Source organism: Juglans regia, chromosome 16, assembly GCF_001411555.2.
Source record: "Juglans regia cultivar Chandler chromosome 16, Walnut 2.0, whole genome shotgun sequence".
Lineage (NCBI taxonomy): Eukaryota > Viridiplantae > Streptophyta > Magnoliopsida > Fagales > Juglandaceae > Juglans > Juglans regia.
In genome coordinates this window covers 8108391-8131316 of record NC_049916.1, presented here as the reverse complement: position 1 = coordinate 8131316, position 22926 = coordinate 8108391, and the positions used below count along the sequence as shown (strand labels likewise).

Genomic DNA, 22926 nt, shown 5'->3' with positions numbered 1-22926 from the left:
TAAGGAGGTTCAATAAACAATGGACAGTTTCAAGTTTCAACCAATAAAATGACACTTTAAAGCAATTCCTATATGCCAAAAAATTATTTGACAATTCCTATATATAAACTATAAAGCAATAAAATGACACTTCTAAATATAAGAAATTACCCCGTTGAGTTGATCTTGAAGTAAATGAAGTAAATAACTTTATATTTTGTCTATCATTTTTCCTATTTTTCAATCATTACTCATGAATGTTACAAACTTACTTGCCTAGTACTTGCACTGTTATAGCTCATTGTCCTAACTTATTAAACCATATAGTTGAACCATTAATTATCAACATGATAACTGCTTATAAAATCGTGAACATGCATGCATGATACGATGATACGGATACCATATCCTCACATATTTTAATTACAGAAAGAGGCCACAATTACAGTCTCTTCCAAGTTCTTTTAAGTACAGGCTACCAACAGACTTATTGTATATATTCTTCTTCTAATTATAATAAGTATTTGGATAAAAAAACTATAAAAAATAATTCCTATTTTTTTCCCTATTCTTAGTGTAATAATCTATCTTTTTTTTTTGTTAATTACAGGACACGTATAAATTTATAATCTTAAAGTTTGTAAAGTTTGTAAGAGTAATTTATTTATTTTTATTTTTATAAGGAGTGATTGCATATATGCATGTGATGCACTGATGGCAAAAAAATTTATCACAGATTCACAATGTAACAGATGTTCCCTAGAGCATCAACTACCATTCTATTTCTACCAAGTAACCAAGCAGATGTTCCCTAGAGGCTAAAGCAAAACAAAACCATTTTTATCACAAATTTCACAAGGAAATAAAAACCTGTTCTGGGAGAGATAGAGAGAGAGAGAGAGAGAGAGAGAGAGTACCAACTATCAATCGGGGCCTGCTGCAGTGCTGAGATGGAGGGTGGATCGCGATTCACGGCACTTATGGTTGGCGGGACGGCGGGGCCGCGGGAGGGCGCTTAGGGTTTGCGGGAGCTAGGCTGTGGGAGGGGAATTGGGGAAAAAGAAATTGGAGATGATTTTTGGGGAAGACGAAATGCACGCAGCCGGCATTAGTCAGGTTATATTCCCTGAAACGGCGCCGTTTGGGATCCAAATAACTGGGTTGAAGTTATGTTGAAGAAAAATAACTGGGTTGCGCGAAACGACGCCGTTTTGCGCAACCCAGTTATTGTTTTCGCCTATAGTGACTAAAACGGCACCGCTTGGGTGCCATTTTGTACCCAAACGGCGCCGCTTGGGTGCCATTTTGATAAATTTGTGATTCTTTTATCTTTTTAGCACATAAATTAATTTAAATTAGTAAAATTAAAATTCAATAAACTACTTAATGTGGATTATTTAATTAACTCTTTAAAAAATAATTAATAATAATTATATTTATGATGTTAAATGTTAATTGCTATATTATTATAATAATAATAATAATCAATTCTTCCATCTATTAAACTTTTAAGTTTTTACATTTTGTATATGTAAATTTGTAATGTGATTAATAAATCATTCTATTATGTATATCATTATAATTAGGTATATATAGTTATAACTTATAACTTATAGTGATATTAATACTATACTATTATACAAATATTATGCTATAATACTATAACTTTTATAATATGCTATTAAATTATTAATACTATTATACTATAACTCTTATATGAGTAAAGTTATTATAACTTATAATAGTTATATAGTTGGTACTTACTACTTAGTATAATATATTATATAATACTTATATTATACTAAATAACTATTGACTATACCAATACTAAATTACTAATAGTAATAGTAATATATATTATAATGATATAGTGATACTAATACTATATATTATAAAATAATACATTAATACTATAGACTTATAGTGATTAGTTATTATGAATCATGAGTCCATGATTAGTATAAGTTATAACTATATAATATTATTAGTATTAGGCTATTAGTAAATAGTAATATACTAATATTAGTTATAGTGATTTAGTAATTAGTACAAGTTATAACTATATGATAATATTTATATTATAAAAATATAGTGATACTAATATTAGATATTATATAATAATACATTAATACTATAGGCTTATAGTGATTAGTTATTATGAATCATGAATCCATGATTAGTATAAGTTATAACTATATTATAATATTAGTATAACTATAACTATAGTCGTAGACTCTTACTCTATATTAGACTATTAGTATTTTTTTTTTTATATACCATATTAGAGTATAGAAGACTAGAAGTAAAGTCTAGACTATTAGTATAAATATTAATATTAGTATAAAATTATAAATATTAGTATTAGTATAAAATTATAAATATTAGTATTAGACTATTAGTTAATAATTATTTAATGGTGAGTTAGTGATAGGTTAAATGAGAATTATATAATTAATATATTTTTTTTTTCAATTTTCATTTGGTCTGGTCCGGTCCGAAAAATCCATAGACTGTGGACCGGACAGAATAAAGTCGGTCCTATAAAATTCGGACCAAGACCGACCGGTACCATTCTCAATCCGGTCCGGTCCGGACTGAATTGGTCGGTCCGGTCAGTTTTTCCGGTCCGGACCGACCGAATATCACCCCTAGCCTTAATGATTTTAGCACCGTTCCGTATCAACATGAATGATCAGAGTTGGTATTTTTTTTTATAGCAAAGCATCTTCATTCAATTAAAACCTTACAAATGTTTATCAATCCCAATTACTTGTGAAATATTAGCTGGGATGGATTCCCACCAAACACAAAGATCATCTACATGCCAAACATATTTAGCAAGCCTATGAGCAGTTTCATTCCCTATACGCCCAATGTGTTCTATTTTGCAGCTTTTGAAAGTCTTCTTCCACTCCCTTATATCGGTAATGAGGTTCCCCAATAGGGACATGGGTTCTCCTTCAGCTCTAAGTTCCTCTACCATAAGCAGATAATCACTTTCCAGAATAAGCACTTGTATACCTTGGTGGACACACAGTTGCAAGCATCTAAACATAGCCAATAATTAAATTTCAGTAGGATCATTAGCTTCATTTTTCTTTTTGCTTGCTTCCATGATAACATCCCCTTTGTGGTCTCTTGAAATTACTCCCACCCCTGCTCTATAATGGTCATAAAAAGTAGCTCCATCAACATTGAGTTTTCAAATACCCTGTGGAGGATGGACCCAACATAACTGTTGTTTATTCTTCCGCTTGTTTATTCCAATGACTTCCTTGTGATTTTTCATCAAAGATAAATCATAGACCACAACCTGCTCTATTGATAGGGTTTTATTCTAAAAAATTATTTGGTTTCTTTTGTACCACAATCCCCAAGAAATCAGAAAAGAATTTTCCAGGTCCTCTCTACTGCCCTTATCTCTAACTTGCTTTGCCATATAAGCAAAATCATTGTGATTGTTGAAGTGTTTGAGGAAAGGAATATGTTTATCCCATATCGCCTTCAGAGTTGGACAATCAAGAACTGCAAGGTCCTCATTTTCCTATCCACAAGAAACACAGCAGTCCTCACTCCTCATTAAGAATATTCTTTCTTCTTAAGTTATGCTTTGTAGGTAAACCATTTTCGCAAGCTGTCCAGAAAACACTTTAACTCTTTACCAATCTTCCATAACTCTTTCCAAATATATTTTTGTTGTGCTGCATTTGAGCTTTCACCTTTCTTATTGCCTTTACCAATCTTTCATAATAGTCTATAGGCAGTCTTCTCAGAAAACTTGTCATCCTTGTCAGGTTCCCAAATCATTTTATCTTTTCTCTCTCTAGGTATAAGAATGGTTTTTAGGACTTTAGTAACGACACTTGGTGGAAGAAAGCTTCTGAGTTTTTCAAAATCACACCCTCGAGTATCCTCATCAATGAGACTTGCCACTCTCTTTTCTCGGTTTAGATGGTATGCCCCTCTCCAATGATGAATTAGATTCCTTTCTCCTGGAATCCAGTAGTCATTCCATAGATTTATTGATTTTTCATTTCCCACTATCCATATACATCCATGAGAAAGGCCTTTCTTTGCCTCCCAATACTTTTCCATGCATAAGGAGTTTAAACACCTAGTTTGGAGTCCATAAAGTTGGTATGTGGAAAATATTTGGCTTGGAAAATGTTGTGCAGCAAAGATGACTCTTCATTCATTATTCCCCACCCTTATTTGGCTAGCAGAGTCACATTAAAAGTTCTCAGTTCTTTGAAGCACATCCCTCCTCTTTAGGGCTGTAATCGAGCCGAGTCAAGTTGAGCTTTGGCTTGCCGAACTCGGCTCGATTCAAAATACTCGAGCTCGAGCTCGAGATTTTTTTTTTTATTTTGTGTTCAAGCTCGACTCGATAAGCTTAACTCTCAACTCGAGCTCGAGCTCGAGTTTGAATTGTTTATTTTTTTATTTTTTGAATAAGATTTAATAATTAATAAATAAATAAAATAAAAAATTTGATATTGAATTTATACAACTAACAAATAGAACCTCTATTGAATTATAAAATTTTAAAAAAATTATAAATAATTAATATCTAACTAGTTGATATTTATCCAAAATAAAAATATATTATATGCGTGTATATATTATTAATATATACACTTAATATGATAGCATATTTCTATTTCATATATGGTTCTCACATATTAGTATATGAAATTACTAGATTTTATCGACTAATTATATACAAATTATAAAGTATACCTATAAAGTATATTCACTATATAGACATAAGTAATTAGATCACATATTATATATTAAATTATAAAAGTGGTATGCTTATATTATTTGCTAATACATATATGTATGTATATATACATAGGTGTATATATATTTATCAATATATGAATGAGTTTTAATCCAGTTGAGCTAACAAGTCAACTTGAGTATAAACGAGCGGGCCTTAACGAGCCTTAGCCGAGTCGAGTCATGTTTTGTCGGGTATGTGTCATTTACAAATCGAGCGGGTATCTGCTTTCATGAGCGAGATTTTTTTTTCACGAGTCGAGTTCGATTCGAGTTTAACTGAGCGAGTACCGAAGGAGCTATCGAACAGACTGGTTCATTTACAGCCCTACTCCTCCTCCTTTAGCAACACACATATTGTCCCAACTCACACAATGGATCTTGTTCTCATTTTGTCTTTAACCCTGCCAAAACCTTGCCATCAAACTTTCTAACTCAGTGCAAAGACTTACAGGTAGCTTGAAGCAGCTCATAGAATAAGTGGAGATCAAAAAAGCTGCAGCCTTGATAAGAACCTCCCTACCTCCTTGCGATAGAAGCCTCTCTTTCCAACCTTGTAATTTTTGCCATACTGTGTTTAATATCAGAGACGACTTTATTTCTTGCTCGACCAATCATAAGGGGTAGGCCCAAGTATTTATCATACTGTTGATGACTCTGGACACCTCAGAAAGCCATTATTTCCTTATGCTTTACTGGGCATACATTATTGCTGAAAACCATAGCAATTTTGTTTTTATTGATTTTCTAACCTGAATCTTTCTCATACTGTTCCAAAAGCTTGTGTAGCTACTGAGTTTCTTGCATATCAGCTTTGCGGAATAAATGACAATCATTTGCAAATAGCAGATGATTGATTCTTAGAGCCCCTTTACAAATTTTAATCCCTTGAATCTATTTTGGAATTTCTACCTAATGTAACAGAGTCTTTCAGTACATGGTAGAAAGAGATAAGGAGACAAGGGGTTTCTTTGTCTTAAGAGAAATACTCTAGCCACAAAGTGATTACACAAAAGTAATCTCACAAATTGATGTGGTTTGATATGGTTTGTCAGATTATAAATTTACTTTTATTGTAAAGCAGAGCTAACGGATCACATGAAGTCACGTCAATTTATGAGATTACTTTTGTATAGTCCTTTTGTGGCTGTAGCACTACTCTTGTCTTAAACCTCTAGATGATTTTATAGGACCTCTAGGCTTGCCATTGATCAAAATGGAGAAGAAAACTGTTTTAACACAAATCATAATCAAATCCACCCGTTTTCCATAAAAACTCAACTTAAGCATAATGCCTTCTAGAAATTCCGATTCTAATATGTCGTATGCTTTACTCATATCTAGTTATAGGGACATATAGCCATCTTTGCCTCTTCTTTTTTGTCTAAGAAAATGTAGAATCTCATAAGCAACTAAGACATTGTCTATGATGAGTCTACCTAGAATGAAAGCAATTTGGGACCAAAATGTTACATGAGGGAGGACAACCATAAGCCTATTCGCAATAATATTTGATATCAATTTGCAAAACACATTGCAGAGGCTTATTGGTCTATAGTAAGCAACCATCTCCGGTTTCTTCTTCTTAGGAATCAAAGTTATAAAGGTATGATTAGAACTTGAAAACTCACCGCTGTTTAAAGCCTCCAACACTGCTGCAGTAACATCCTTCCCACAGTGTTCTAATATTTTTTTTTTATAGAAGATGGGTACCATAACATTTGAACCAAGAGCTTTTGTCGAATTCATCTAGTTTAGGGCACTGCATAGTTCCTCTTCAGAATAGGCCTGAGTTAGGTCTTTGTTCATTTCTACATTAACTCTTTCAACTAGTCCATTGAGCATATCCAAATTCCCCCTTAGATTTGATGCAGTAAAAAGCTATTGGAAAAAATTTAGTATCACCTCATCTCTCTCATATTCCTCCTCCTGCCATACACCTGCACTATCTCTCACTCCTCTAATATGGTTTTTCCTCTTCCTCTTGGATGCTTTGTTATGGAAAATTTTTATATGTTGATCTCCTTCTTGAAGCCATAGTGCTTTAGATCGTTGTCGCCACATTTCTTCTCTTTCTACCCAAATTTGTAAGTTTATCTGAGCTTCCTAATGTTCTTCAATTCTAGTACAATTAGAGTCAAATGCTTGAAGTTGTTGGATCTTCCTTCTGCTTTGTTGAATGGTCTTACTGATTTATCCAAAGACCTTCATGTTCCAAACCTCTAACTTTGCACTACAATTTGATATTTTTTCTATCACAAACCCCATATCCTTATCACCCAATCTAGCCATTCAGGCCTTTATAACTCTTTTACAATTAACATATTCCACCCACCTTATCAGAGTTGGTATTGAAATTTGAAAAAAAAAAAAGTTGTTGTTGAAACACTATAATATGTACAAAACATTCCCATTTTTTCTTGTTTCGGCTCAACTTGGATATGTTTGGCTATGTTTTAAGAATCTCGATTCAGCTGATTTTTCGGTTTAGCTGTGACCTAGGACTGAGCAAAAATTCAAAAATCTAACTCCGACCCCGACTCTGCTCCGACTCCAACAAGTCAGAGTCGAAGTTGGAGGTGGAGTCGGATCGACTACGACTCCACTCCAACTACGACTCCGATTTTGCCCTCCTGCTCTGCCTCCAATGTTGTGCATATGTTATAAAAAAATATATGTATTTTTCTATACATTCATCATATATATTTTATAGAACTATAACTTATATAGTTATTTAAATTCAATACTAGTATGAGCTAATTATTGTTCCTAAATAATATACTTATAGTATAATATAAGTAGATGAAATTGATTAATAATAGTGTATGACATATGTAAACATCTACTAAAGTATAATAAACTAATGTAATAACTTGTAATACTAATGTATAAAGACTAATTGTAATACTAATATATATTAACTAATTTATAGTAACATTTAATACTAATGTCCAAACACTAATCTATACATTTATAATGACATGTAATACTATTATACTAATATATAATACTAGTTATTATATTTTAGCTATTATACATTATCATTACATGTTACTATAACTTTATATTTTATATAACTATAACTTATGTAGTTAGTTAAATTCAATAATAATATGAGGTAATTACTGTCCCTAAATAAGATACTTATACTATAATATAAATAGACTAAATTGAGTCAATTGACTAATAATAGTGCATGACATATGTAAACATATACTAATGTATAATAAACTAATGTAATAGCTTTTAATACTAATGTATAAAGACAAATTGTAATACTAATGTATAATAACAATCTTTTATTATACTAATTAAATAATCTTTTTGTTTCCTATTTAACGTATCCTTTTGTAATACTAATGTATAATAACATTTAATACTAATGTATAAACACTAATCTATAAATTTATAATAAAAAGTAATACTATTATACTAATATATAATACTAGTTATTATATACTTTAGCTATTAATAGGAATAAGTTAGACACTAGTTATAGTAGAAGTATAATGAGTTAATAACATATAATACTATAGTATAATAATATGTAACTGTCAATAATCAATACTATAGTACAAGTGTAAATACTAACAATTTAATTTAAAACCTATAGTACAAGTGTATTTATAACAATGTATATTAACATTATAGACTTATAGTATATATTATCTTAATAACATTATAGACTTATAGTCTACATGTAATACCAATGTATAATAACACTAGTATAATAATTATACTTAAATTTTAGTCAATATAGTACAAGTCAGTTTAAATAATAATTTTCATTAGTCAATACTAACAATTAAATTGAGTGATGGAAAAAATTATAAAAATCATAAATTGAATGATAAGTTGATAACATATAATTAGACACTATAATATGATAAAATGCTAAAAGTATTATATCAATCTATGATAAGTGATAACATATAATTAATAATAATAATTAATACTAACAATTATAAAAACTATAAATAAAAAAAACTTAGGGTTAAAAACCTAAAACAAAGATTAAAATTATAATTAAATTTAACGTTTTATAAAATAGGGTTTAGTTTAGGATTTAGGGAAAAAAAAGCCCAAAACATAAGGAAACAATTGGGTTTAGAAGCTTAAAAGCGTAAAAAATGGAAGCAAGCCAACCCAAAAAGCGAAACCCAGCCCAAATTCAACCAAAACGGCGTCATTTTGTCAAGGAAAATGGCGTCGTTTTGACCAAATGTCATCTGATTCCCGCCCCCCTCCAGGGAGCGACCTCACCCTCATAATTTTCCCTCAAAAACCCTAGCCTCTAGCCGTCTCTCGCCTCTCGACCTGTTCCCCTGCCGTGCAGAGTCCAGATGTTGTCACCCACTCTCTCACTCTCGGCCTCAATCACTCACTCACTCTCACACCCACTCCCTGATTCAATCGCATCCTCAACCACTATGTGTGTGCATGTGTGTCTGCATGTAGATGCGTTTTGGCTTGTAAAGTAATTTGTAGATGCTTCTTTGCAATATGTTTCTACTGTGGTTTTTTCAATGCCTGTTTCAATGTCAGGGATAACCCTGGTCCCTGAACACCGATGCCTGGATAGACCTGGAAGGTGGGTGCGCCATGTCGAGACCACACCCATTTAATGAAGGTCGGGGGCGAGCACGCCACGATGTGTACCCTGGATTGTCAGCAAGTTGCTGCAATCGGGCATGGACGACTTGTTGCATGGCAGAACTTGGGAAGGTGGCACGACCTAAGTTTGGAGCAACATGACCATGATCAGCTTGCCAAGGATCACTCTGGTAAGGTGTGTATATATATATATATATATATATATATATATATACCCCTCGCTGGGACAAAAAACTCTCTTGATAGTTTCATTTGAAGCTCATTTAAATTACAAACCGAGAACCCAAGATGTCTTAGGCATTGAAGGTGTTTCTCACCACCTCGAGCCCTCATTTCCCTGACATTCATAGGAATAGATCGACCCATCGTGCGAAGTTGTTCGAACTGCGAAACACGACATCAACACACACACACACACACACACACACACACACACACATATCTCACTATACATACATTGTAGGTCAGATTGTCACTTAAAGAATCCAATAAGCAACTGTTTTTTTGTATTATTGTATTTCTCTCTTTCTGTTTGTATTGTTGTTCCAAGGAAAATGCTATTCTTACCACTCTTTTCCACAGCTCTATTCTACTGCTGTGATTTTTTATTTTAATTTTTTTTTACTTAGTGATTAAGGAAGTGTTTTTTAATAATATTATGATTTTTTTATTTTTTAAAAAAATATTTTAAAAGTGTTAAAAAATACATGTAAAAAAAGAAAAAGAGAAAAAAAAAACACAATTTGCCTAATGGTAGCACTGGGAGCAGTGGACGTAGCACGTCCCTTGTTCCAAATGTGCAACTGTTGCTTGTGTTGGATTCTAGTACCAACTCATGCTTGTGTTGGATTCGGCGTTTACATTTATCTGTTTTTGTTCATCTTTTGGTCTAGCCTATAGCTAGCTAGGTAGGGCAATATATATATATATATATACATATATATATATCTACTTATATATAAAGTGCGAATGTTGGATGAACAGTTTTTTGTCTAACACTTTTTTTTCTCATATTACCCCTGCTTCTATTCCCAAATTTTGATTTTGCCCTTGGTCTTCTTCCCATTTTACCCCTGGTTTCTCCCATGCGCGAGCCCCTCCTCCCCTCTCCCCCGCCCGTTTCTTCATCTCCAGCAGTGCGCCGCTGAACGCCGTCGTGGCAGGCACCGCCCCTCTCATTTTCTTCCCCTTCGGCCGGCATTCCTTCCCTTCCAATTTCAGCCCCTCTCGTGCCGCCATTAACTGCCACGAGCGAATCCAAGTCGTAGCCCGTCCGTTTCTTCGTCCCCTCCAGTGCACCGCCGCACGCCAGCGTGGCCAACACCACCCCGCCCATTCTCTTCCCCTCCGTTCGGCATCCCTCCCCTTCCAATCTCAGCTCCTATCGTGCCGCCGTTAACCGCCATGAGGGAATCCAAGCCGCGACCCTTTTAACTTCCAACGTCGCCGTTGGCCACCATCTCTTCATCATACCACCATCGGCTCTCCAACCACCTAAACCAGCGAACCTCAGCTCCAATCCACCATTGTTGAAGACCCTCTAGCTCATTTTCCAATTTGGATATTTTGGCCTCCAACCGTCACCACCCGCGGCCAACCACTACCATTTGTTTCACCAACACCTTTAAGCGCTTCCCTAGCCATCCCAAGTCTTAGATTGTTCCCATTCAAAATTTGACATTTTGAGACCTACGGCCATAGTTCAAAATATACTATTACGTTATTTTGCCGCTACCTCTAGCACCTCTTTGATCATTCAAAAATTATATTTCATCACTGAGAATTTTGGTCGACAACATTTCACTACCTGTTCATCTGCATTATTTTTACTGTTCATTTATTTCTCCTATACTTTCTGGTGTTTTTTATCGCTTTTACTTGAAGTATATTTTTTATTTTACTTTTTTGTAATATTTATTTTGTTTATTCATATGGCATATTTAGATTAGTTAATTTAATGTCCCGTTTAGAGACTTTTTTTTTTTAAATAAAATTTTCATTTTCTTGCTTTAAATATAAATATTTACTATATCATCTATGTTTATATTCCTGTATATATGCATGTATATTTGTATGTTTGATACATTGTTATTTAATTCTTATATTTTACTGTTAAATTCATACAATATCAAAAACGAGATTTGGTGAAACACTTAAATTTTTCAAATATCATAATTATTAACTCTTATGTAAATTTTCCTATAAAAAAAATTTTAAAAATTTAAATGAAAAACCTCAAAGAGAAATTGATATACTATTTAATTGAAAGAAGAAAAAGAAGACATTTATCGAAAAAAATCACTTAATATGTTTGATGTAAGGTTATTTAATATAATTTAATAATAAAGAAATTATTTTTGACACCTCATGTCAATTAATAAATATCAATTAATATATTAGTAAAGAAAATCCCTTATTATTAAACAAATTTAATAATATGATTATAAATTTGCATCAAAACAAATTGAATGTAACTATTTGTTAATGTCGTTCGTGAGACAGCAAATTGAATGTTTTAAATATCTCTTTTAAAATTTGTCGCTTTTGTAATATATATTTTAAAAATATCTGTATACAGTTGTGACTTGATTCTTGTAAGTCGTTGTATTATAATTATAAAAATTATGTAGATCATATGTATATGTGTTCTAAATTGAAAAAAAGTTCTAAAAATATAGATAAAATTATATCCGTTTATAGTTAAAAATTTGAAACATGACAAAATTGGTCAACTAGGCAAATGTGTAGCGCACATTTGTACACTATAATTCAAACATTTGATGATAGCTGCACTTCCACTAATTTGTACATTTACTTTTATATAAAAAATTTAGTTCCTTATATACATATATATAATTAAGTACTCCTGAAGTGTTCGGACAAAAGGTTGGAATTGTTTTGAATGATTAAATTTTAATTATAAATTAAAGTTGGGACTGTTTTCCTTATTAATCTTTTTATATTTTTTTTAGGCACAACTTAGAAGTTGAAACATTTAGAAATTTGTAACATTTAATTTATTTTGGTTAATTTATTGGGTATTTAGAAGTTTGTAATTTGAAAGTATATAATTTAATCTATTTTGGTGCATATGGAAGTTTGTAATTTGTTGTTGTTGAGAACATTTAATTTGGTTGGTACTTAAAAAATGTTAGATTTCTTTTGTTGTCTGAATGAGAACTTAGAAAATATTTTTTGTAATAAGTGGTAAGTAAATATTATTATGATGGGTGTTGATGATTTTGGATGTGGATAATGGATGGTGGGTGTGGACAATATGACTTTATTTTTAATTTTTGGAAGTATGTTAGTATCTTACTTGTTTTTATTTAGTTGTATTTTTTGTTATAATCAAAAGTGAATTATTTAGTTTAGATTGTAATTTTTGAAAAAAATAAAATTTGAAAGGCCACACAATTTTTTTTTTTTATAAAAAAAAAGTGGGTTAAATATAAAGTTAAAAAAGATAGAAAAAAAAAAGAAGTCCAAAATCCAACTTCGCTCCGACAGGTCAAAATCAAAGTCGGAGCGAAAGATGTATATCTCGGAGTCAGAGGTTGGGCCCTCCAGCTCTGACTCTGACTTGGACTTGGTTGGTGCTCAGTCCTACTGTGACCTATCCAATAGCTTCTTGTAATGCTAAATTTTATTCTCAATATTGTTATTATATTAAATTAAAATAATGATGCATTAGATTTCAAATAATTATTTCAATGATTTCTTATATATATTCCTTAAATGTACATCATTTAAAAAATTGTATCGTATCATTAAATGTGAAGAAAAAATTTATTTAAAATTTTTGTCTTTTATACACCCAGACCATGTTGTAGAAACTTTCTAATTGATGTAAAAATATATTAATATTTTGATTTTTTTTTTAAATTATAATGTAGTCCAATGGTGTAATAACCTATATTTGTAGCAAAATTCATGAGTTTAGTTTAGATAGTGAGTTGAGATAAGATAAATTGACAAAATTTATGAATAATGGTAAGATATTTGAGTTGATATGAGACAAGATGAGATAAAATAGTTTGAATTAAAATGTTTGATAGAGTTTTGACAAATGAGATAGAAAAAGTTAAATAAAATATTATAAAATTAAAATATTGTTAAATATAAGCTTTTTAATATTATTTTTGTTTTAGAATTTAAAAGTTGAATTATTTTTATGTTTTGTTTGAAAGTTTGAAAAAATTATAATAATTAGATAATGATTAGATAATGATTAGATAAGAGAGTAATGTTGCATACAGTTGTGGAGTGTACAAATATCGTGCAATCATTTTGAATAAAAATAAGGTTTACTATTAAAAAATTAATTTTTTATCATGTGAGTATTATATTTACTCACATTTTTAAAATGATTACGCAACTCTTACACATTCTACGATTGTCAATATCATAATAAAAAATTGAGTAAATAAATATGAGACTAATATGATAAAAAAATTAATTTTTTTAGTAATCAACCTTACTTTTTTTTTCGAAAGAAAATTACACAACACTTGAGCATTCGAAAATTTTACTCGAGATGAACATCTCTATTTCATAATATTAGTAGTGAATTCAACAAAGTTTGGTCAAAATTTGGCTAGAGAATTCACTTTTATAAATTTAGCTACCTATTTTTCAACAACACCAAATAACAGACTTTCCAAATTTATCACTATTATTTAAAATATTAATTTTGACATTTTTATTTATTTTAATTTTAATTGTAATTTGAATATTTATTCATTATTATAAAAGTACAAATTAATTTTCTAACGTTGATATTAGATTTTTAAAACAAAATTGACATTAATTAATCATAATATTATATAACTAGAACTTGAAACACTACAGCAAAATAATGCTTTTGAGAGATAAATTTTTTTATGCCAAAATAATATTTGACGAGTAATTTGGACACAACAAATTTTGCCAGTGAAAATAATTAAAATTAAAAATACTATAGTTTTGTTGAGTATACTACAATAAATTTTTATACAATTTAATTAAACTTTGACAAATATATAACTTCGTTGAGTACCATACTAGGTCTCGGTCTTTGCTAATTTTACTTGCAAAAGTATCTTATACTTTCGTCTCCTCTGCTCTTCAATCACCCTAATCCTAAATTTTGCTGTCGATGCCCTTAGCCCCTCGCCCACTCAGACTCAACTTCGTTTATTTTTGTAGATGAGATGAAATAATTTTAAATTTAACTTAAAAATTAAATAAAATATTATTAAAATATATTTTTTTAATATTATTTTTATTTTAAGATTTGAAAAAATTAAATTGTTTAATATATGAGAAAAAATATTGTAACCGTACCGCCGTGCAATCGCTTAAAAAAATAAATAAAATATAAGATTTATATGTAAAAATTTAATTTTTTAATAGTAGATTTATTATTTTTTAATATTATTTATGTACTTTACGATTATATGTAGAATTATTTTTATTTTATTTTATATAAAAATTTAAAAAATTATAATAATTAAATAAAATGAGCTGAAATTGCGAAAACAAACTAGAACTTCCTTGCAAAAATACCTTATGCTCTCGTCTCCTCCGTCTACGCTCTTCAATCACCCCAACCCTAAATTTTGCTGCCGGTGCCCGTAGCCACTCGCCCACTCTTACACAGCCGATCAGACCTCAGCTACTCTGCCTCACTCCGGCGCTTCCAGCGTCCAGACGCACACAGCTCTGCAGCAGCTTACTCCGCTTCAAGGCTTCCACCCACCCACAGTCCACGACTTCAAGGTAAACCGATTTCCTCTCTCTCTCTCTCTCTCTCTCTCTCTGTGTATTCTGTAACCCGGTATCACGTGTTATATGCAAAACTAGTATATATGGATAGTTTAATTTGAAAAAGAAGGTTTAGATTTGAGCTCTCAAGAGGCTCTTCCTCCTCTTGAAATCACCATCTGGGCCTCTTTGCTATTTCTAGGGTTACAGTATCAAAGACAGGGGAGCGTGAAATGGCAAATCAAGGTGCGAAGAAACGCAAGGAAGAGAACGCTCGCCACATGGCGAACCTCCGCCGCATCATCATTGCCTGCAATGTATTTTTCTTTCTCGATCAATTGCTCTGCTTTGTTTTCTTATTTTCCTAGTAGCTATTTGCTTATGTTGGTTTTCGTGGGTTTGTTCTGATCTATGTGTAGGTTATCTATGTGCTGGTGAGGATGGTGGTTTTCCATTCAAGTTTCACCTGGAAGCATTGGATTGGTCTGATTCTCACGTCTGTGGCTTATCTGTTTCCCTACCAACAACTAGCCAGAATGGCTCAGCCCGCTTATGCTGATGATGGGGAGCTTTTCGATGGTGGTTTTGATATGAATACTGGTGGAGTTTGTGGGTATGCCTCCTTATGTTTGTTCTTCTTCTTTATTACATACCTATGCATGCTTGCATTGAATCTGCAAGAAGTTATCTTTCCTCAAAGATAATATAGATGTCACCCTGTTTACAAAATTAAAACTAACATGAGAGAATTATTAGTTGCTGAGGCACCTATATCATGCTGTGTGGCTCAAGATGGCATTGATATTATGATATCAGATATCTGGTAGAAGCCATGTGCAATGGTAACAACATAGATCTGAGCAGACAAAGATTTGATGCTAGCTGCTCGTTGATGACTTTTTGCAGGAGAGACACTGCATTGACTGGCATCTCAGATAATTAATTGATATTATTAGTGTAACTTTTATATGTTTGTATCCGAGGCTGATATGATCAGATGACACTTCTCAAACCAGATACGTTCATATGATACTTCTCCTTGATACAATTAGACCAGCCTTGAGTGTTAGACCATAAACCTTCCAAGTTTACGGTAGAGAGGAAAGATATCCATACACATTATATAACAACAAAATTGACACAAAGTTGAAGAATTGATGTTTGTGAAAATATCCCTGCCATTCCCTATCCTACCTTTTCAAGAATTGTCTTTGGTGTTGGTGTATCCGTGTTATGTTGTGTTTTAAATGTATCCGTTATCTATATCTTAGCTTCTTCGAACCGTTTGTGGTTTATTCTTCATCCTTAGACTTTGGCCTGAAGCTCGTGCTGGTTATTTGATATGAGAGGATTGATTTTTTAAATTAGTTTCAAGTCATGTTTTGCATATTAGGTGGTCAAATGCTATTACATTGACATAATAAATCGTTCGTAATTAGGCTCAATAAGACGTGCTATATTTTTTTTCTTCTACCTCCCCCTTCCTATACATGTTTTTTAAATACCAATTAAGAATGAAAATTTCGACATGAAATTTAGGAATGGAAATTTTGACTTATAGTTGGTCATGTCTTGCAGCTATTTACATGATGTAATTTACATTACAAGCTTCGTACAAGTGATGTCTATCATCTCTGAAAAATTTTGGTACACTTACTTGGTGGTAAGATCTGTCTATTTAATTTTTCTCTAAGCATGCAGTCTCACATTTCTTTTCTTGTAATCAGCTTGCATTCGCACATGCCCATGCTTATGTTTTAGGAATGGAGAAGCTCCATTCTGGGTCTGATTCTGAATTTTCTTGGTGAAGGAGCTATGATTTTCTTTTATAACAAAATAGCAATGATATCATGGTGCAGTCACTCTGTATCTCTGAATGACATAATTTGTGGGTCCTCAAGGTCAAACTTAGGGCCTGTTTGGATACAGAGCTGAATTTCATTTCATCTCATCTAATTTCATCTAATAATCTCACTACTATTCACCAACCATCTCAAATCATCTCACTATCTAAACGGGCACTTAATTAACCCATGTAATATCACTTTTTCGGGGGTGGAAGAAGAGGTGAGGAGTCAAATGAGTCATAAAACAAATGCAAAAGTGGCCTAGTACTAGGAAATTATCGGCCACTTATATAATTGGATCTTTGGCATGAAACAGGAATTTCTTTGTTTTCAAACAAGTTTCTTTGTTGCTGATAACTATTTGGCAGCTGTCATATATTAGCAACTGGTTTGTGTGGTTAATGGGGGCCATTGTATCTTTCTGTTTAATGTTGAACTCAATTTAATTGATGGAATAGATTACAGCTTGATGACCCTGACCTTGGGCATCATTGCATGTATTGTAACACTGCGACATTTGAGATTTTATTATTATTATCAATTTTATAAGTGTAGTTAAATGTGTTTAAGCCTCTGCTGCCCTCGATCTCCTCTTGGATGACCTCTCAACTGGTGAATGTTACACAGTCCGTAATTGACGGAATTAAAACACGCCGAGCATCTTTAATTCTCTCTCTCCTTCTGCAATCTTCTCAAAACCGCAGCAACCTTCTTGTCACAGCAAGCCACAATTCCGTAGCATTCTTAGCTCACACCCAGGTCAACTCGAATCACCACTGGCGAAACAAGCTAGTATAGACCGAGACACCCAACTCACCATTCAGCCCCTAGGAACCACCCATCTTGCTGGAAACCATCAAGGACACCAGAAGACACTGACCGGTAAGTTTCCTGTTTCTCCATGAGGGCATCAACCCCATGTATCTCTTTCGTCGTTTTCTCTCCCTGTAACTTTTGACCAATTAATTTGTGGGTGTGGTATGTTGTGTTCTACCATCGACCACCACAAGGGGAGTTGGAAGTTCTCGGACAGCCATAGAAATTGCCATCGAACACCTCCCGTCACCTTGCTCCTCTCCGGTAAGCCCACGGTCGCTTCTCTCCCCTTTTATTTTCCGTTTACTTTCTTGGTCTAACGGCACCAAAGTTCCCTTTTATTTTGTGCTGGTTTTTATATTCGATTGGTATTAATTTGGACTTGCTTTACATTGGGCTTGATTTTACGTTGGGCTTACTTTGTTGTGGGCTTTGTTTTAAGTCTCAGAATTTATATATATAGCACTTATGGGGTTAATCTATATTATTAAGTATTAATTTTTACAACTAGATTATAGTAGTAAATCATAAGAGTTTATATTTTTTTATTTTGAACACTTTATTATTCTACTAAGTTATAATTTGAAAATGAAGATATGTTGAGATTTAAATAATATTAATTTTTATTAATTTTGTATAAAATGGAATAATTATGAAATTATTTTCCATGGTATGTATTTAATTAAATAGAATAAAACAAGATGATGTTTAATTCCATTTTTGTTATTATAGCTAGTTATGGTATTATGTATATCATACATCTCATGTCGCAGAAGACACGTAAACTTTCATATGATAAAATGATAAAGATCAAGATTAATAAGATGGCCATAGAAATGCATGGTACCAATGCAATTATGGGTGGATGTGCAAGCCACAAGCCTAAGAATGGGGTGTCCACCAAAGTATGTTATGATACGATTGGCGGGTTTCCTTGTGGCCACAGGATGTGGAACCGGTATACAACCTTGCACACATGGTTAAGGTGTATTGGTCAGTCAAATAAGTCAAGATAAAAGAAGAAGAAGATAGTCTAAAGTCATGCATGCCATAAGCATATGTATAAATATTCAGGATTTTAATTCTCTTAAGCATGGAATTTTTTTATGAAAAACCCAATGTTTACTATGTCTACTTTATGGTGGGTTTTTTTTACTGCTTTTTCGACTCATTTTAGTTTTGTTTTATGTTTCTAACTACCTTGGTGAGGACGAAAATTAGGACGAGTAGGTTGGTTAGGCTTTGATGGAGCAGTCTGATTAATTTAGTTCCAGGCGTTTTAGTTGATTTTACATTATGAAAATCATTTTCCCAATTTAGTTGGTGGGAAAACTTCGATTATGTTTTTATTTAAGACACGATTTATTTTAGTAACTCTTTTATGAGATTAACAATGGTTTTATTAATTATGCATCTCTTGCTTGACTTTATTTACGTAAGTACGTGATATTTCTAGCCTAAGGGAAGGGAGTGTTAAGAATGTCATGTACTTACGTAAATAAAGTCAGGTAAGAGATTACACAATTAATAAAATAATTATTTATTTCATGAAAGTAATTATTAAGAAAACCATGCCTTTCATAAAAACATAATCAAACTTTTCAAACAAATTAGATTGGAAAAGTTGTTGTCATAATGTAAAACTAAACTAAGATGTCTGGGACTAAATTTCATTAGACTATTCCATCCAAACCTAGCCCACTTGCTCATCCTCATTGTCTTCCTCACCTGGGTGGTTAAAAACATTAAAGAAAACTAAAATGAGTCAAAGCCTTAGTAAGAAACCCCTCATAAAGTAGACAAGGTTCTTCATAAAATTTTGCTTGCTTGAGAGAATGAAAATCTTGATTATTCAAACATTATGCTTATGACATGTATGACTCAAATGTGTCATCTTCTTTTATCTTATATTGACTGGACAAACATTATGTTTAGTGAAAAATGAACATATCATAACATTTTGTGGTGGACCACGCTTAGGTACGTGGCTTGCACATCCACCCATGACTGCAGTGGTATCATGCATTTCTATGATCATCTTATTAATCTTAATCTTTATCTTACACTTTATCATATGAAAGCTTACATGTCTTCTGCAACATGAGATGTATGATATACATAATAACATAACCGGCTATAATAACAAAACTGGAAGTGAACGTGAATGTTTTATGATGAATGGCATACTTACATATTTCATGTCATGCGTGGTACATGAAAATTAGCATCCAAAGAACTGACTTTAATAATTAATCTATCTAAACTAATTAATTTGTGCTAATCCTATTTTTTATGATCAAGCTCCTTACCGTAGCGTAGAATTCGAAATCTCACCTTGTAGCCGACGCCTATATGAAGTACTGTACGTCACTAAATTTTCTAAATATTGCCTATAGCGTGTCATGATATTTTATTTAATTAAATACACTATAGAAAATAATTTAATAATTATTCAGTTTTATACAAAACTAATAAATACTAATATTATATAAATACTCATAACATGCCTTCATTTTTAAATTATACTTCAGTAGAATAATTAGATTTTATCCAAGTCTGTCAAAAATAAGCAGTGGAGATTTGGTTCAATAGTGAGAGTTGATCATATTTAAAAATCAAATTCTTGTGATTTATTACTGTAGTCTAATAATATAATTTATACTCCATAAGAAAATATAAGTTACTGAAACTAAGTGTCATCCACATAAACAGGCCCAAAATAAGACAAACCGAAGGTAAAAACAAGCCCAAGGTGCATATTGACATGACTTTGTTGGCATTACTGTAATTAACACCTTGAGTAGCTGTACGTGTATTATGCTTTATGGTAGGGTGGTTAAATGGCATTTTTGTGATAAACTTTTAGGTCTGTACGTGCTTTACGGAAAAGGGCTAAAAACTTGTGAAAGAAGCAGGAGTTCACCTCAGAGAGAAGGAACCGTGTGACAGAGACTCAATGAGAGAGGAAGGATGCGACGGAGCAGCTATTCAGCCAGAAACACAAAAGGAGTCTCTGGTGGATGAATAGGACAGCCAGAAACAACCAGGATGATGGGAGGTGTTCAGCTGGCTGTTTCTGGCTGTCCTGGTGGTTTTCCGACTCTCCCTGTGGCTGTTGTCGGTGGGCACAAACTTGCTATATAGAGAGAAAGCAACGGAGGAGAAAGGGAAATCTGGTGAGAAAAGCTTACCTTGGCGGTGCGATGGTGGCTGATCTGGTAAATTTTGGGGTTGAATAAGGTGATTGAAGGCAGTGGGTGTCTCGGTTTTTGCTGGCTTACTTGGGAGGTACTAGAGTGGTTTGTGGTGGTCTGGGTGTGAGGGAAGTGGAGGTGGCTACTGGGATGGTGAACAACGGTGGCTTGCTGTGAGGATAGAATGCCACGGTTTTAGAGAAATTGAGAGGGAGAGGAGATTTAAAAATGGAGAAAGGGTGTTCAACGTGCTCAATTGGAGTCGGTTACTGACTGTTGTAACGCTAAGCTGCTGAAGGGTCACCCAAGAGGGGAGAGAGAATGATGGAAGTTTAAGGCATTGCGCAGCGGTTTATTATAATATTTAAAATAAATAAATAAACCAAAAATTATTTTATGTTCTAATTTAGGATCTGTATGTTACATTTATACATCTGTATGGATGTCTCTGACGAACAATCTATGTTCACCCTGTTTGTAGAAGATACGACCTTAAGCATCTAATCCTAGAATTGATAGTTCCAATAATTTGATAAAGTCGATGCAGTGGTTGTTACTAGACATGAGGTGGCTTGGGCTTTTACTGATCCACATTTTCTTCCCCATTTTGAGAGGTTTTCCCCAATGGTTTAGATGATCTAATGAAACGTGCAGTGCAAATTCCTAGGTTCAAGACTTAATATTTGAATTGTTCTGCCTGGCTTTCATGTTTGATATGGTATTTTGATCAAATATAGACTCTTGACAGTATTGAGGCTCTTCTGGCTAAAGGGAAGTAACTATGTTCTGGATATTTGTAAGACTTCAATACATGTAGAAGATTTTTTACAGACTGGAGAATTTTTTTTTAATTTTTATTTCTTTAGAAGTAGAAAATGCTTTATATGTAATACAACTATCTTCTGAATATCTTGTTTAGGACACAAAAAGTTGGTTGGTGTTGTAACAATTTGTTTTTTGTTGCTTTCCAGATACCGGCATTTGGAGCATATAAGTCCTTTGGTTTCATTAGGGGATTTTTGCCGCAAGGTTCAGAGGTATCCTGTCTTTCCCAGACTTTGTTTCCTTATTTTAAAGCTATGGATAGCATCTATGTGCCCAATACCATTTGCTATATGCTTGTTTGTGAAATAGGGAGATGCGGAGGATGAAAAGTCTCGCAAGAAGAGAGAAAAGATGGAGAAGAAGATGTCTAGGGGCAAGTTTGTCAAGACACGAACTAGGTAGTTTACTTTTGAAATGTATTAAATAGTTCTTGGGGAAATCATTGCACGTATACATCTGTATGCCTTATAAATTTAGTCTGGTCTTCCCATGAAGACAAAGCTGCACACAAATTTAATTTCCCCCATCGAACTATATTCCTCTACAGAGTGGAAAAATAATGTAATCTGTTTATTTTGCTTTAGAAATTCTATTAAAGAAATCTCCATACCCTGAACTTGCTCTCTGCTCGCAGCTCCCCTATGGGTAATGGGTAAAAATTGTCCTTTACCCTTGTGAGAAGGTGGATGTTGCCGGGTAGGCCGGGATACGGCCCCCATTGCTCAGCCCTAAGCTTGTTTAAGTTTGTAGGCTGGTTAAACAAGCTCCTTTGCACAACCTAACAACTTTCAAAATAGAGTGCTCCTCGTCATTACAAAGTTGTCATGGGTACTAAGCTTGAGAACTTTCCTCTATGCCCAAGAACAATCCTTGAGGTAATTAATCTCCCAGATGCTTCTATTCCTAATCAAGTAGCTCTAAACCAGTTATACCAAATAAAGTTTCCTCTTCATCACAAAGATTCCTTTTATCGAAGCTGCTTGGTTCCAATGTTTCAAACAAACTATTACCCACGTAACCTCTTACCTCGATGTGGTTTAGAGAGCTACCCTTGCACTAGAATGATCTCAGGACTTGCTCAACCTCATTTAACAAAGCTGTGTGGAGGCTAGAGAGATATGAGC

The 22926-nt window shown here is 33.0% G+C and overlaps 1 protein-coding gene across 5 annotated transcripts; it reads left to right on the top strand.

The window, feature by feature from the left end:
• The first annotated feature begins 14899 nt into the window (after window positions 1-14899).
• On the top strand, window positions 14900-22428 carry LOC108997633 (transmembrane protein 208 homolog). 5 transcript variants are annotated; one of them, XR_004798568.1, is made up of 8 exons: window positions 14900-15135; window positions 15323-15437; window positions 15540-15733; window positions 16699-16783; window positions 17672-17849; window positions 17978-18047; window positions 21949-22014; window positions 22112-22147. XR_004798568.1 is itself a non-coding variant. In XM_035686598.1 (7 exons), exons 2-6 carry the CDS (start codon window positions 15354-15356, stop codon window positions 21969-21971), a joined length of 564 nt encoding a protein of 187 aa, XP_035542491.1. In that variant the 5' UTR covers window positions 14900-15135; window positions 15323-15353; the 3' UTR covers window positions 21972-22014; window positions 22112-22147. The 5 variants fall into 5 exon arrangements, 4 of the variants coding, with proteins under 4 accessions (XP_035542491.1, XP_018829531.2, XP_018829533.1 ...); XM_035686598.1 differs by lacking the exon at window positions 17978-18047; XM_018973986.2 differs by lacking the exons at window positions 21949-22014; window positions 22112-22147 and adding an exon at window positions 20650-20818.
• Window positions 22429-22926: the final 498 nt, after the last annotated feature.

What these genes read in the sequence shown, in the direction of transcription:
- LOC108997633 (XM_018973986.2), top strand. Translation starts at nt 15,354, where the DNA reads ATGGCAAATCAAGGTGCGAAGAAACGCAAGGAAGAGAACGCTCGCCAC. An exon ending in GCATCATCATTGCCTGCAAT is followed by an intron (nt 15,438 to 15,539) that starts GTATTTTTCTTT and finishes ATCTATGTGTAG; the next exon opens with GTTATCTATGTGCTGGTGAG. An exon ending in ACACCAGAAGACACTGACCG is followed by an intron (nt 17,850 to 17,977) that starts GTAAGTTTCCTG and finishes GACCACCACAAG; the next exon opens with GGGAGTTGGAAGTTCTCGGA.